This window comes from Salvia splendens, chromosome 20, assembly GCF_004379255.2.
Source record: "Salvia splendens isolate huo1 chromosome 20, SspV2, whole genome shotgun sequence".
Classification (NCBI taxonomy): domain Eukaryota; kingdom Viridiplantae; phylum Streptophyta; class Magnoliopsida; order Lamiales; family Lamiaceae; genus Salvia; species Salvia splendens.
This window is the reverse complement of record NC_056051.1, coordinates 12,328,639-12,345,868: the sequence shown is the minus strand read 5'-3', so window position 1 is coordinate 12,345,868 and position 17,230 is coordinate 12,328,639. Positions and strand designations below refer to the sequence as shown.

Genomic DNA, 17,230 nt, shown 5'->3' with positions numbered 1-17,230 from the left:
AGTATATTTCACTTTTAATTTGTAAAAACAAGTTTCTAAACTTTGAATCTTTGCTTAAATTTTCAGAAATTAAGAGGGGTTGAAAAGGAGCCAAGAAGTGTCGTGTTTGCCGTATTTCGCCACCACCGCCGGCTGCCGTCGCCGCCGCCGACCCGGCGCTGCTGCTGTTGCTGACAGAGGACAGAAACTCCAGCCAGGGTATGATTTCTTACTTCCTTAGTCAAATTCTTAATTGAGTGGCTTATGTATTTGTGATTCAAGAGGGCTAAGGTTTTTCCTATTTATGCATAAAAGTTGAGATCTTGAAGAAACACTAAGCATGCTTGTGTTTTGGGTTTTGGGACAGAGATATGTACTAAATTATGGCTTGCTTTGAACAAAGAATTTTGGTAGGGAACTTGCTTAGATATGAGAAAAAGCTTGATGAATGAACAATATGCAACTTTCCTCTCCTTGCTAGCTAGACTCTTGAAGCACTTTCTTCTAAACTAGAATGTGTGGAAACATGGATTTTTGTGGGTGGGATAGATGAATTTATGTGATGAAACTGATGAGAGATTGTGATGGGAAAAAGGTTGATAGGGATGTTCTATATATAGTGAATTTCTTACCGAGTGATCTTGAATGTGGCGACAAGATACATGAGGCTCCTCTCCTCTCAGTCTTCATACTCATCATGGTGTTGGGGACTTTGTTTCTCATCATGCAAGATTTTGAAAGATGATAATGCATGTGTGCTTTGGTGTCACCACAAAGAGAATGGCGTCAAAGTTGTTTTGTGGACTATCCATTCTTTGACTAAAGGGAGAAATGGAGTGTAGAAGTTCTTTGTCTTCTAACATGACAAGCTCTTCTTTCTTTGACTGCAGGACATGGTTTGGGAGAAAAAGTGGGCATTCGAGACTAAAGAGTGGCTATCCGAAAAGTGCCATAATGCCTATTGCAAAGTGTTGGATACAGAGGGTTATATATATATATATATATATATATATATATATATATTCACATGTATAGCTAGTGTATTACTCATGCCGCAAGGCAAGCAATTTTCCCAACTTCTTGCACCTACTTGTTCGAGCAATTTTCCTTTCTCCCATCTTGGTAATTAATTATTCTCAACATAGATAAAAGATGTAAAGCAAGCAAACATAGTAGTTTAAAAGATGTGGGATATTACAGTTTTCTTCTTGATAAGATTTTAATGAAGTTTGTTTCTTCTTGCAGGAGCTTGGGAAGGGGTGGACTGCAGAAGCAACTAGCTTCCTATATTGGACTCCCGGCCCTGATGAATAAAATGAGTAGGTACATTTTTTTTGTAAGAGATCATCTCATGTTGTGATTTAGTACTTATTTTTTCTAGTGATGATAAAAGAAAATGAAAGAAATTCTCTTTTTTTCTATGATATAAAACGTTTCCTTCCTTTCGCTTAAGATTTGAAAATCATGTTAATAAAAACCACGTTTAAATAACACTTAATTTTCCTGGGGTCTTACATGATATGCAAATATTCACACTGTTTTGTAGGGAATGAGCTTCATAAAAGGGAATTTTAATGCCAGAAAAGGAAGGTAGGAAGGTAAGACTGATCTTGCAAAGATGATAGGAAAGAAAGATGGCATGGCAATATATTTTTAAAGAAAACAATTTAATCGATCAATCAAAATTGAATGTTGGAAAGTTTCGAAGATGATCTAAATTGACAGAGTACTACGTTTTTTTATTCTGATAAAGATACACTGGTAGATGTTTGCTTTCAGCATTTTGGTATGTGAGAAGGTACCAGGTTTCTAGCAGGCCGGAAATCCGAGCTATTATTGTAGTCGTCAAATCTTGGTCTTTGAGGATTCTGGTAACTCTACTTCTCATCTTTTTCGGGTGTCATTCAAACCTGTATATACTCAACTTGTGATGTTTCCTACTTATACATGAGTGCCTAACTGCTATTTATTCTCATTCATGCCTGATATGTTGATTTTATAGAGGACTTACATGTTTTTTTGTAATTGACATGTTATGATTAAGAGTAAATTTCCGAGAGGTTGTCTGCCATGGCTCTCTAATATGTGCTTCTCCCTAGTTTTTCATGATTTCATACACATCACCAATTGATAAACAATGGATATTAGCTTCTTAAATATCCAAAAATTGCCCTAGTACTATGCTACTCTGTACTGAGGACGAAATGCTTCCATGAACAGAGTTTCACCACTTGCTATTTGTGTATGCATGCAAGATTTTCTCTCTATTGATTGTCACTACTTTCACCACTTTTTTATGGGTTATTAGTGTAGGCTTCATTTCTCTCTCGGGTTGATCTGAAAACTTGTTGCTTACTAACTTCTGGAGAACTAGGTTTCTCGTGCTTCAATAAAGTGACAATAGTGTTCTTTGGTGCCCGATTTCTTGAGCTAAGGAGAGAGAACTATTCCGGTTTTGAAAAATTAATTGAAAAAGCCATAGGGCCGATCGAATGGATGAGAGCTTTATGAGTTGCAATCTTGTTGATATTGGTGCATAAAAATGATTTAGGCAATAGGACAAAAAGCCTCATATCCAAATTATCACATGCCTAACCCTACATAAACCCCTAGTGAGCCATTTTGAGCCCCAAAAACCTAATTTCTTTGTTTAAAAATTTTGAAGTCACTATATTAGCCATACTTATTATATCCATTTGTCGGCCTATATTTTCTACCATAGTCACTAAAATTAAAATGCTAGCACATTCTTGGGAGGGTTTTAATGGTGGCAAGGAAAAGATGGAAGTCCTGTAACATTCTTGGGAGGGTACTTATAGTGGCAAGAAAAAGATGGAAGTCCTGGAACATTCATCAGGTGGTATTCATTTATACTGAGATACAAAGTGAAAAAGCTTCGTCTTCAAACAAAAATAAAATAAAAAGGCAGCCTTTAAAGTGTAAAAAAAATCCAAGGCTAGAAAAAAAAGACAGCCTTTCATGTGTAAGAAAAAGCCAAGGCCAGAAAAGTAAAAGGCAACCTTTCATGTGTAAAAAAAAGCCAAGGCTAGAAAAGTAAAAGGCAGCCTTTCATGTGTTAAAAAAAGCCAAGGCTAGTAAAAAATAAAAATAAAAGGCAGCCTTTCATGTGTAAAAAAAAGCCAAAGGCTAGAAAAAAAGTGAAAAATAGAAATCTGCTCAAAAGAATATGATGACTTTGTTTAGATGGTAGAAAAATTCGAGTTTTAGGTGTTGAGATGTCAGAATTTCGCACGCATTGAGTGAGATGTGAAGGATGTTGTGAAGGATGCTATGATGGATGTGCTAGTATTTTAAGAAGGTGATAAGCTACTTAACCAAATATGATCACACCTTTACCAAAAGCCCCATTACATCCAAATGAATAAGACCTTTTGATTTATGCATCATACTGACTTGTGAGCGATGAATTTTGCTTGAGTTTGGGAGAAAGATCTTATGTGCTTAAAAGAAAGAATAGCCGGAAGATATTCTCTTTATGAATTAGTGACGATGGTTTGAGACTCCCAAGACATAAATCGAACTTACATTGAAGTATTGGGATGCCTAGCTCTTAGGGAATTAGTTCGTGTACAATTCTTGTTCTAAAGTCTTACCCGCGAGTGAATTCGGGGTCAACCTAATTTCTCTAAATGATTTGTGTGATTTGACGTGACTTGAAGTAGAGGATTATCTAATGTCTTGTGAATGTGCTTATTTGTCTAACTTGACTTGAAGTAGAGCAAGACTTATGTTTTGGCGTATTTGATGTGTGTGGGTAATTGTTTAACTTGTTATTATACAATGGATGGAATGGAGGGTAGCGTACTATTGCTCCAGTTCAATTTTGACCATCTCACTATTTATTCCAGTGAGTTGAAGGGTATAAAGCTGCAACCAATATTTGCTTCAATAGTCAAACATTTATTTTTATAAACCTAAATCTTTCTGATGCTCTACACTTGTCGGTACCTGATAAAATTGGGGTTGTACTTGCTTTGTCTATTTCTGAAGAACACGATATATTCACTATGCCTGGATGTGTGGTTAGTTATTCTCTTCTTTGTACATACATTTAGATATAATTTTTTGTTTAGTTGTAGGAAGTGGAATACATACAACAGCTTATAATTTTTACCTCCTTGGAATTCTTCTACATGTTGCACTAAACCTGTAACCCTTTTCTTGGTTGTATGCAGGAAAGACTTTGTGTTTGAGTCAGATCACAGAGCAATCATGCTGCGTTTGAGGCTATTGAGATAATTCAGCATATTCTTGTATTACTCGTAGTCGATTTGAAGGCCTCTCTAAGCATTTAGATTCATTCTTGCAAATGTTATCTCTTGTGCAACTAAGGTGTTTTCCGTGAAAGTTCCTATGCATAAATAGACTAGAAAGTACTTAGTCGATCTAAAGGTCGAGGGTGGTAGGGGGCGACTGAGTTCTTAACATAAAAGAAACGGGTGGAAAGGATGGAAAACTGAAGGCACAAGTCTATTTATTGATTTTTGAGCTTGCTTTGCTTGATCTTTTGCTTCTTGGTTGTTGCACCTATATTTTTCTGCTTATTTAATTGATTCTTTGCTGCATTTTTGCAGATTTATAATTAATCTGTTAAATATATTATAGTTTTGTAAGTTATACTGAGGCTGACGTTTTTCTTCTTTTTCTAATCCACTGTTTGCTGTCTTGCTGCTCTATAAATAATACATGCATAGTATCCTATTTTTCTTTATCTCATATGCCTGCACAAATATGTGTTATATTAGTGTTTCTTTGATATATAAACCCCCATTGATTGTCAAATCTTGGCATCTTAATATATGTTTTTACAGGCTCTTTCCCAAGTACTTACTAGACACATTTCCTTTTTACTTTGGCATTAGGTTTGCTGAACTTGCATCTAAAAAGAAATCATGGGCCTTGGAAGCTGGTTGAGCTCTCAATTGAGTCTATAACAAATGTATATAGTATTTTACCGTACATGCAATATCTACACTTTGAGAAGATTTTGCCTTTTATACATATGCAGTTTTCAATTTCTCATTTGTTTTGCCTACTGTTAACATGGGCATTTGTTTTGTATAGTTTCTTGCATTGCTGAAAAAATGTTTGGTATAGATTCAAGAGAGTTAAATGCTCCCACCGAGGCAAGTTACCCGAAGGGCCAACTGGAACGTAATACAAAGCGCTTGGCAGATGTCGTCTCAGATGCTTCAAATTTTCGGTAATTCATTGTGATAAACTTTGTAAGCTTTGCTTCAGTACAACTAATTTTAAAATCTTATATAGTGCTATAGATTTCGTGGTAAGGTTTCTTTGCTTTTCATGATTGAAGGTCGACAAGACTCAAAGCATGATATCTGAGTTTCTTAGAAAATGTCTTTGCTTATGTGAACACTAATGATGTGCTTGAAGAGATAACTAATGGATGCTAATTTTATGAAATTTACTTTCAAATGAAAAGGTGAGAGTTTGATTGAAAAGGTGAGAGTTTGAGAACCTGCAATAACTTAGACTTGATGATCACCTCCATGCTTATCTTATCTTAAATGTTTGTACTATATAGTCTGGGGACAATCTTATTTGTATTTTGCATGTTATTTGCAAGTATAGTGTGTGCCTGTGGATCTAGTGGCAAATTTCTGAACTTAAACCTAACCAACTAATTTTTTTTTGCTGGTATTTTGTGAAATGGAATATAGAGGGCTTCCCAAACTGTAGTTGCTATGTTCACAAGTCACTTAGCACATAGAATGAGTTTGCAAGTTAACAAGCATATTTTTTTGTCATCTTGATCGTCTAATTGAAAAACTACCACGAACTGTTCAATTGATTTCATTTCCTCATTTGGTTTTTGTCATTGCAAAGAGATACAAATGATTAGTAAGAAGAGTTTAACTATTTGTCGATGTATGATGGTTAGTTATTTGTTTTATTTGACGTTTTATGTCTCAAGAGTCGAGAGTAAATGGAAATTGATATGCTATGTTAGTTGTAATGTTACCCCGTTCTAAAATTTTTAGCTTGCCTATAATGTTTATCCTTTGTGAATGCTTCTGCTTCAGGATCGGTCATTAAGCATCAACGTGTGACTCACCTTACCTTACGCTGGGTATTGCTTTACGAGCTGATTTAGATGCTTTGAGGAAGCTTGCATATTGGGAAGCTTGTCCCTTCCTCGGTTATCAGTTAATGTTATTATTGTGAGTTTTAGCTACCTCGGTTATCAGTTAATGTTATTATATTATGAGTTTTAGCTACCTCGGTTATCAGTTAATGTTATTATTGTGAGTTTTAGTCTTACTTCGGATTTATGACATTATGATGTTTTCCTTTGGGGGTAAGGCATTGGAGCAGTTTGTGGACCGTCTCATTGAGTATTACTGCTCCAGTTTAGTTTTGACCACCTCAATATATTCAAACATTTATTTATTAAACCTAACCTTAGTTCGATATTAAGTGTGTCATTCATACTAAAGCTGAAGAACTACTGCACAATCTTTCTGATGCTTTACACTTGTCGATACCCAATAAAATTGGAGTTGGTCTTGCTTTGTCTCATTCTGAAGAACACGATATCTTCACGATACCAGGATGTGTGGTTAGTTATTCTCTTCTTTGTACATACATTTAGATATAATTTTTGTTTAACATATTCTGTTGTGTGCCAATTCTGTTGCGTTTGAGGCTTCTGATGTAATTAACATATTCTTGTGTCACTCTTAGTCGATTTGAAGGCCTCTCTAAGCATTTGGATTCATTCTATTTGAAGGCCTCTCTAAGCATTTAGATTCATTCTTTCCAATGTTATCTCTTGTGCGACTAAGGTGTTTTCTATTATAGTTCGTAGTGCATAAATAGAGTAGAATATACTTAGTCGATCTGAAGGTCGGGGGTGGTAGGTGGCAACTGAGTTTTTAACTTATAAGAAACGGGGGGAAGGTGTGGAAAATAGAAGGCACAAGTCTATTTATTGGTTTTTGAGCTTGCTTTGCTTGGTCTTCTGCTTCCTAGTTGTTGCGCCTATATTTTTCTACTTATTTTATTCATTCTTTGCTGTCTTTTGCAGCTATATAATTAAATTGTTACATATATTAAATTTTTGTTTGTTATACTGTGCTTGACGTTTTTCATCTTTTTCTAATCCAATTTTGCTACCTTGCAGCATAATTAATTAATATTCTCATATGCCGTGTACAAATATGTGCAATATTAGTGTTTCTTAGATTTACAGGCTCTTTCCCAAGTAAAGTTACTTACTAGACACATTTCCTTTTTACTTTGGCATTAAGTTTGCTGTACTTGCATCTAAAAAAGAAATCATGGGCCTTGGAAGCTGGTGGAGCAATCAATGAGTGTCAGTAAAGATACTTTCTATAAGGTTAGTGTTGCCACTACTGTGGCAGGGTGACTGATCTTTCTCATGATTTTAATATTTTTGCAATGCCGGAATGGAAACTGCAGCTTGTTGCTACTATGTAGTAAATACTTAAATTACAATGGATGGAATCTAGACTACTTCGATTTCTATATATTTGGTCAAGTTCCGCAACAATTTAATTTGACTTAACATCTCTTATATGCCAGTTAAGTAGTTTTATACATAGTCTACTATATTTGAGTTTGTTATCTTTACATGTCCGTTAGGTGATTATGCAACAAATTTGGTTTACAGAAGAACATATTAGTAGTGTTGTAAAATACTATTCAACCTAACAATGTTAGTTCTAATGTTACCCTGTTCTAAAAAATTTTGGTTTGCCTATAATGCTCATCCTTTGTGAATGCTTATGCTTCAGGATCAGTCATTAAGCATCAATGTGTGACTCACCTTACGTGGGGTATTGCTTTACGAGCTGTTTTAGATGCTTTGAGGAAGCCTGCAGATTCAGAAGTTTGTTCCTTCCTAGTTTATCAGTTAATGTTATTATTGTGAATTTCAGTCTTACCTTGAATTTATGACATTCTGATGTTTTCCTTTGGGAGTATGGCATTGGAGCAGTTTGTGGACCATCTCATTGAGTGGCCACAGTATGCCATCATATCCTGCACTGAGTAGCATTTATAGATGGGGCACTCAACAGTATTTCCGCGGCTTATACTGAACCTGATGTTGGCCATACTGCCAATACTGGTTGTGGATAATACTTCTACTCCAAGTGATTTGTGTGAACTCATGATCACTGCAAATTTGTCCTTCTGGTTTCAGATTGCAGGCCCACCATTTTCTCTGATCGGACCCAACAGCAATTATCTGGATTATCAATTCCCTCTTCGATCCCACTGCAACATAGACCACCAAGTTCTCTGAGTTCACTCCTAATTACATGAAGCCATCATAACACACCTACCCTTCCTAAGGTAGGTAATAGTGTCTTTGTCTACTAATCTACTCAAAAACCTACAATGCAGTCACTCAGTGCTGCTTTGCTGTCAATACAATCTGCCTCGTCGGATTTCCGTGGGCTTCTAGATCAACCTCAGCAAGCAAGTAAATAATCAGGTTTAACTGTGCTACTCTCTCTCACTGTGCGCTTTATGGATTACATTAACATGGGGACTGGTTTTACAACTATGAGAAGAGAAACTCCCATAGAGGTGATTGGATGTAGCTATCTTATCATTTTTAATTCTCTGTTTACACTTTGTCTTGATCCTTATGGTTTTCCCATGCTTTTACTTTGAGGATTTTCTTCCTTGTTATGAGTTAGCAATTAAAAGTTCTATTAATAGCACATTTAACTTTATCCCACTGGTTAACTAAAATCTCACACTTCTAAATTCTTTCTTAACTCCCGACTACTTTCTCGTTTTCCTTTTCCCCTTTAGTTTCCTTATTATTTGTTTTCTTCCCTGTGCAATGGAGCCGTTCTGATTCTGGTTCAGGCCATCATGAACTTAAAGTTATCGTGCTCAGACAATATTTCCTCATACATGGCTGTTATCTCCTGCCTAAAATCTAAAGCTTTATCTATTGTGAGTGCACTTTCCAATTAAGATAAGTTGATATATATCTTTAAATCTTACAACTGTTGGTAAAGTTAGCACACCTCAAAATTTTTATTGTCCTTGTACTTGTGCTTGGTGTGGTTTTATGAACAGACCCCCCTTAATTCTTTAAAGTGTGATTTTTTCTGTTGCAGCTTATGCAACTCTGTGAAGCTGAAAGTGTATCATACCCGGATGACGTGGCCAGCAACACAGCAACTCAGGATATGGCAAAGTCAGCTGGACTCGAGGTATTGGTTTCTAAAATCAAAGCATCATGTTGTTTTTGTCATAACTCTAGAGAGATGCATGTTCATTGCATTTATAATAAAAAAAGATTTCCTAGACCCGTTAAATCTATTGCTACAATTACATTGAAAAACCAACAAGTTTTATATTCTTAAAATAAACTGAATTATTTTCCAAATTTTTCTTGTGATTTTTAATTACTTATTAGTAATGCCTAGTCGTAATTGGGTCTATAACATTGTTTATAGTATTTAGTGTACAATAAGCATTGCAATATCAGCACTTTGAGAAGATTTTGCCTATTATACATATGAGCAGTTGTCATTTTTTTATTTTGCCTTACTTGGTGCTATCATGATCATTTGTTTTGTATAGGTTCTTGCATTGCTGAAAAAAGCTTGGTATAGATTCAAGACAGTTAAATGCTCCCTCCGAGGCAAGTTACCGAACGGGCAATGGAGCTTAAGACAAAGCTCTTGGCAGATGCCGTCTCAAATGATTCAAATTATCAGTCATTCATCATGAATTGTGTTTATTCTGTTTGTATTTTGTGTATGTATTTTGTGTATTGTGTAGTGTTTTTTTGTATGCATGTGTAGAGTGTGTTTGTGTAGCGTAGGTATTTTTGTGTATAGTGTATGTAGTGCAGTGTGTTTTGTTGTGTGCGGACACTACGTCTATTTTGTGTACAGTGTGTGAATTTTACGTGTTGTGTATTTTGTGTATAGTGTGTGATTTTTACGTGTAGTGTATAGTATGTTTAGGAATACTTTGTGTAGTGTATGTATACTTTGTGTGAAGTGTGTGCAGTACATGTATATTGTGGGGATAGTATACATTGAGTATATTTTGTCTATATTGTATGTGTAAAAAGGTTGTTATTTATTTTTTATAGTGGGTTCAGTTTGTTTATTGGTGAACTGAGTGTATATTTTGTGTATAGTTTAAGTATGATGTACAATATATGTAGCGTGCATCTATGTTTGCAACGTATGAATTTTGTGGATAGTGTGTGTAGTATGTCTATATAGACATTATAGAATGTGTGTTGCATTGTGCGTGTTTTTTTGTATAGTGAGCATGTGCGTTGTATATATATTGTGCGTGGTGTATATACTTTGTGTACAATGTAAACTTTGTGTTATGATGTATAGTGAGCATGTGCGTTGTATATATATTGTGCGTGGTGTATATAGTATGCAATGTGTATGAAGTGTGTGTTATTTTTGTTTAGTGCGTAGTATGTTCATTTTATGTAGTGTGTATGTATGTTTTATTAATGTTGTCTCTTGTGTGTTTTATTTATATTGGGTTAATGCTTGTAGTATGTGCAATGTATATATAAATTGTGTATTTTATGCGTGCATAGTATTGTGTATAAAAGTGTATTTTGTTGTGTAAAGTGTGTTATTTTTGTAGTGTGTTTGGTATGTTTATTTTGTGAATTGTGTACTAGTGTGTATTTTGTGTATAATACGTGTGGTATGTGTAGTCCATTTAGTTTGTAGTGTATTTTATTTATCTATATTGAGTGTGTATTTTATCTATAATGTGTTTAATGTTTATAGTATGTGGTATGTATGTATAAATTGTGTATTTTATACGTACATTTGTTGTATAGTGTATATAAATGTGTAGATTATGTATAATGAGTGGTATTTTTATATTGTTTGTATTCTCTGTATTTATAGTGATAGTTTAGTATGTATGTGTATAAATTGGGGTATTGAGTGGTGTATATACTTTGTGCTATGATGTATAGTATGTATACAGTGTGTGTTATTTTTTTTTACATTATGTAGTATGTTTATTTGTGTATATTGTGTGCGTGTATTTTATTTATAGCATGATTAATGTTTGTAGTATGTAACACGCATGTATAAATTGTGTATTTAATTTGTGCATTTGTTGTGTAGTGTATAAATAGTGTGTTTTATGTATGTATTTGTAGTGTGTGAGCTATGTGTGTGTAGTGCGTGTGTTATGTGTGCGTGTTTATTTGTTGTGTTTTTGTATTTTGTTTATATTGTGTTTAATATTTGTAGTATATAACACATGTATAAATTGTGTATTTTATATGTGCATTTGTTGGGTAGTGTATAAATAGTGTATTGTATGTATGTATTTGTAGTGTGTGCTATGTGTGTATGTATATTATGCATGTGTTTTGTATGTTTTGTTTATAGTGTGTTAAATGTTTGTAGTATGTGCCGCGTATGTATAGTTTGTTTAGAATATTTGTATTTAGTATTTTGGGTAGAGTGTTAGTTATTTATGCGTATTTGTTAATGTGTAATTGTGTAGTGCGGGTAGTGTATGTGTCGTGTATAATATGTGTACTGTGTATTGTGTATTTTGTCTATATTGTGTGTTAGTGTGTATTTTGTATATAATGCGTGTAGTGTGTATAGTTTATTTTATTTATAGTGTTTGTACAATGTGTTAGTTGTTTTATATGTATTTGTTTAAAGTGTGTGTATTTGTGTAGTTTTGGTAGTGTATGTGTCTTGAGACTAGTATGTGTAGTGTGTATTGTGTATTTTGTATATAATGCGTGTACTGTGTCCTGCCCATTTATTGTGTAGCCTATTTTATTTATACTGTGTTTGTATATTTATTTATACGGTGTTTAATGTTTATAGTATGTGTGGCTCGTATATATAAGTTGCATATTTTATATATACATTTGTTGTATGGTAAATAAATAATGTATTTTGTGTTCGGAATTGTAGTTTGTGCAATGTATTTATGTATTTATGTATGTTTGCAGTACAAGTATTCTACGTATGTGTGTATTTTATTTATAGTGTGTTTAATATTCTAGTATTAGGCGCGTATGTATATCAAGTGTAGTGGTTTTATGTATATATTTTGTGTATAGTGTGCATATGTATAAACTTTGCATGCAACGTATAGTGTGTGCTATGATGTATAGTGTATATAGTGTGCAGTGTGTGTCATTTTTTATAGTGTGTAGTATGTTTATTTGTGTATAGTATGTGTGTGTTTTATTTATATTGTGTTTGTGTATTTTATTCATACCGTGTTTAATGTTTATAGTATGGACCACAAGTGTAAATTGTGTATTTATTTGTGCATTTGATGTGTAGTGTATAAATAGTTTATTTTATGTACGTGTGTGTAGTGTGTGTGCTATGTGTGCGTGTTTGATTTATTTATTGTGTTTCTGTATTTTATTACTGTGTTTCATAGTTGTTGTACATAAAGATTTGTATTTAGTATTTTGTGTAGTGTGTTAGTTGTTTTATATGTATTTGTTTAAAGTGTGTGTATTTGTGTAGTGTGGGTAGTGTATGTGTCTTCTGTAGTGTGTATTCTACATTTTGTCTATATTGTGTACTAGGGTGTATTTTGTATATAAAGCGTGTAGTATGTGCTGCCCATTTATTGTGTAGCATATTTTATTAATATTGTGTTTGTATATTTATTTATACTGTATTTAATGTTTATAGTTTGTGTGGCATGCATGTATATGTTGCATATTTTTTCTATATATTTGTTGTATGGTATATAAATAATGTATTTTGTGTTCGTAATGGTAGTGTGTGTAATGTATTTAAGTATGTTTGCGGTACATGTATTCTACGAATGTTTGTGTATTTTATTTATAGTGTGTTTAATCTTGAGATGGAAAGATCTAACGACTCAATTATTTCGCAAGTCATATTTATTTATTCCCTTATAATACCAAAAAGTTAATATTGTCATTCAAGTTCATTAAATTGTTATTCCAATCCCTATAATCATGTACGTCTATCTTTTTTCCATTCTCATTTTCCTTGCGTGATTTATTGGGGAGTTAATAATCATTTTCTTCAACTCCTACCATTTTTACATCTTCTTCAACAGATCTTGTGTGTGTTGATAATATTATTCTACACTCCGTCGCCACTTTATTTCAACGGTAATTTATGTTCATATCAGTTTTTTCATCTTCTAATTAATTTCATCAGTCGGTATTCATTGTTTTATATGTAAATTAAGTTTTGTTATCAATCTGTGGTGGGTTTTTTTGTGATTTAGGTCAAACGCACCGTTTCTCCACAAATGGAAACCGTAGCAGATCCTTCTTCGCTTGAAGACAATCAGTCAATCTCCGATGACGTGCTTGAAAGCACAGGTTCTGTTGTGAAATTTAAAGAGAAAGAAAAGCGGAGATCTAGAAGATATTCTGAAGTTTGAACTCAATTCAGTTTAATTTTCATTTTGTACGCCATTTACTTGCATTGTCCGTTTGTTTGATATGAACAGTTATTGTTTGCTTTTTTAGCTATCACCGGTTGATCAGAGTTGTATGACATACATTACCCCTGATTGTACTCATTTTGATCAGATTTGTATGACGCATTTTGGTACTCTATAATATTATATAATGACTCGAATATTGGATTATTATGACACAAATTACCCATAAGATGAAATGGTATAGTAATTTTGTTGTTATTGTTAAAATGACTCAATGTTCCATTTAGAATGACGTATCTAAAACCTGGATGTATTCCGTTGTACGAAATTCAATCTAAGTCCATATGTGGATAACAATATTTTGAAATGACCCAAATATACACTTAGTATGACACAAAGTGTAAACATTATGTCATGATTTGATATTTCGACCATACAAATCAAGGGGATTGCAATACCCTTAAAGGCCTTAAAACGATTCGATTTTTAGTCAAACGACTGATGTACTATTCAATATTTGCACTACACCCAAAACATTGTTTACGTAATTTCAAAGTAGGATTTGATGTACACAAAACTCGACATGAATACAAAATCATACATAGAGTATGTTTATGTCATTGTAAGTGTAGTTTTCCGTAATGTTAATATTGGATGATCCAAAATGAAAAGGGCTTGTTTAGGTCATAGTTAGTGTATTTTTCGGTCATTTTAAGAATGACCTTCTTGTCGATGGTCATAGATGCACTCTCCCGTTTCATTCGAACCCCTCTCAGTTGCTGGATCTGTTGTTTTAGAAGGAAAACACCAACAGGAAAGGTGTGTGTCAAACGAAAATTCAACTGTAATCTCAAAAATATGAACATATATTTTAAACAAAATACTTTTTATTGCGGTTGGTGCGGTAGGTTCTTCTTCACAGCAATCCTTATATATACTACCAAAACAAGATAAATTTGTGTTAGTTTCGATTGCACATTCTGGAAGTCTAATGAATTAGGAACACTAACTAACCTTTTCTTCATACTTCGATGTTCCGGCCGAACGAGTGTTCACCATTGTCGGTGAGAGGATTGTTGTTGATTTGAGTAGCGATGTAGACTAGATAGGGTTTTTGGACGCCGATTTGTGTTTTGTTGGAATAGTGGATTTGAGGGGATTGGATCGAATTCTGCTTGATTTGGGGAATAAATGACTGAAATTTTATTCTCTCTCGCTTAATAAATGGCATTGGAAACAAAACCACATTGTAGAGTGTGTGTAGTTTAGTAATCTCATTAAATCCGCCCATATGAAACAGTTCCACTAATTTGATTTGCCGAAAATACCCTTCACATGACGCAAATTGATCTTACTATGACACAAATTTCACAAAATATAAAACAGATCGTGGCCATTCATTTACAGATCTGACGACCGATTTTTGGGCTGTATTTTAGTACTTAAGGCGCTTCTTTAGATAGATTAAAACCATATATATATATATATATATATATATATATATATATATATATATATATGGTAGTGTTAATCTCCTTTTCTCCCCTTAGATCTAAGTTCTTCACAATTTGGAGCGTTGGATCAGGCGGATGGACGATCCGGATGACAAGCATAGATTTGATCCTGTAGTTCATTATTTGGGGCATTTCGTGCATCATGGGGTTTGAATTAGTAAATTTCTATACTCAAAAACTCCCGAAACGGCATGTGCGAAATTTCTATACCCACTACCTTCCCTCTATTCTACACACCATTCATCTCCAAACGTATTAACTCACAATCTCTCTACCCGCTTCGTCTCCCTAATTCGAACCCCTTTCAAACCCTAGCCGCCCTCTCTAACCGCTTCGCCTCCAACCCGATTTCTAGGAAACAACCCTTCCGATTTTGTGCAAGATTCGTCTGCGGTCAAAGAGGAGGTAGGGTTTGTCGAATGTTAATTTAGTAGTTTACTTTCTGAGTTTCATCTAGCGTTTTCTCTGATTTTCGCACGTAACACACCACCCACACCACGATTCACCCGATTATCACCATAAAGTTGTAGTGCGCGAATTTGTTGATGAAATCTTATAGGGTTATGTTTGTTTGGTGTCTTGCGCAGATTTCAAAATGTCTAAAAGAGGACGTCCCGTCAGTTTCACAACAATTGCAGAAAGAGGGTGAGGAATCAATTTCATTTGTGTGGTCATTACATGAATGGATCTGTACATTATGTAACTATTTTTATGCATTATATATCCTGTATCATGCATCATGTGACTATTGTTGTATACGTTCAAGAATGAAGGGAATATTTGTATGTGTATTACTTGATATACTCAGTGCATTATTTGTCTGTTTGAATGCATTATTTACCATGTTTTATATATAATGTGACTGTTTTTGTAAAGCCTTCAAAGTGCGAATGCAATATTTATATGTGAATTGTTTCAATGAATCTGTACATTATTTAACTATTTCTATGCATTATATACCTGTTGCACGCATCAAGTGCCTACTGGTGTACATCGGTTAGAGAGTGAATGGAATATTTTTATGTTCATAACTAGCCTGAATCTGTATATTATGTAGCTATTTCTATGCATTATTTATCATGTTCATTACTTGAGTGATTTTGTTCATTATTTGGCTTTTTGAATGCATTATTTTATCCTATTTGTATTGTACATGGGTCAAAGACTGAATGTAATATTTGTATGTACATTACTTGACTGGATCTGTACATTATTTAGTTATTTTAGTGCATTATTAATCATGGTTTATCCTTTATGTGACCGTTGTTGGACATGGGACAATGGGTGATTGCAATATTCATGGTGCATTTGTTGATTTATTCCGAACATTATTTGCGTATTAAAATGCATTATGTATCAGTTTTTTAGGCATTATTTTGATGCTTCTGTACAAGAGTGTAGAAGTGAATGCAGTATAACTGTCCACTTTATTTTATTCAGTTTGTACATTATGTAACTAATTGTATGTTATTATTCTGTATGTTGTACAGCATCAAAGCAGCTAAGATTGGACATTACCGAGACGGTCGATGATATACTGCCAGTAGGAATTGCCCAGAAATTCTGAGAGTTTCTGAATTGTATAAAAAGTTTAACTCCACGGCAGAAGGAAGCCGTCGCGGAACTTGAACATGAGTCTAAGAGTGAATGCAATATGTGTACATTATGTAGCTATTTCTATGCATTATTTATCATGTTTATGCATTTTTAGATTGTTGTTGAACATGAATCAAAGAATGAATGCAATGTTGGTATGTTCATTACTTGAGTGATTCTGTACATTATTTGGTTATTTTGATAGCATTATTTATCTTATTTTATGCATCACGTGGTTGTTGTTGTACATACTAGACCCTAGCCCCTGGGCTTGTTAAACCCTTAGGGAAAACAAGAACGTGCGCCAAACATCGAAACACGGCACAACTTAAATGAAACGGGGCAGAATAAACGTTCATTACATAACACAATAATGCATTACAGAAACTAAAACTACGCATTACATTGCATAATGTGTACATTATGTATATCTGTTTTAAAAAATGCCTACGCGCTATGCGTGTGCAACCCCAGGCGAATTACTGCAGCTCGTGTATTTGGGCAACGTTTTTTTAGACTTAGAACATACTACACTCTAGCCCCTAGGCTTGTTAAACCCTTAGGGAAAACAAGAAACGTGCATAAAGCATCGAAACACGGCACAACCTAAATTAAACGGGTAAGGATAAATGTTCATTACATACCACAAATCATGCATTACAGAAACTAAACTACGCATTATACTACACAATATGTAC

The 17,230-nt window shown here is 34.1% G+C and overlaps 1 protein-coding gene across 23 annotated transcripts in view; it reads left to right on the top strand.

Annotated features, from left to right (window-relative positions):
* LOC121782347 overlaps nucleotides 1–17,230 on the top strand; it is a 63,474-nt gene that overhangs the window by 292 nt on the left and 45,952 nt on the right. Inside the window, exons 2-12 of one of the 23 annotated variants that reach the window (XR_006046337.1) lie at nucleotides 67–198; nucleotides 870–1,101; nucleotides 1,225–1,302; nucleotides 1,526–1,577; nucleotides 1,759–1,850; nucleotides 4,176–5,203; nucleotides 6,045–6,580; nucleotides 7,272–7,360; nucleotides 7,779–8,955; nucleotides 9,123–9,218; nucleotides 9,592–9,921. Coding sequence is in view for 1 of the 23 variants with exons in the window: in XM_042180145.1 (XP_042036079.1) it covers nucleotides 8,518–8,577; nucleotides 8,866–8,955; nucleotides 9,123–9,218; nucleotides 9,592–9,741 (396 nt within the window). In the remaining 22 variants the exon portion in view is untranslated. Of the gene's footprint in view, nucleotides 1–66; nucleotides 199–869; nucleotides 1,102–1,224; nucleotides 1,303–1,525; nucleotides 5,204–6,044; nucleotides 6,581–7,271; nucleotides 7,361–7,778; nucleotides 8,956–9,102; nucleotides 9,219–9,591; nucleotides 9,922–17,230 lie in introns of those variants that run through there. The other 22 variants (XR_006046340.1, XR_006046341.1, XR_006046338.1 and 19 more) reach the window with 22 other exon arrangements.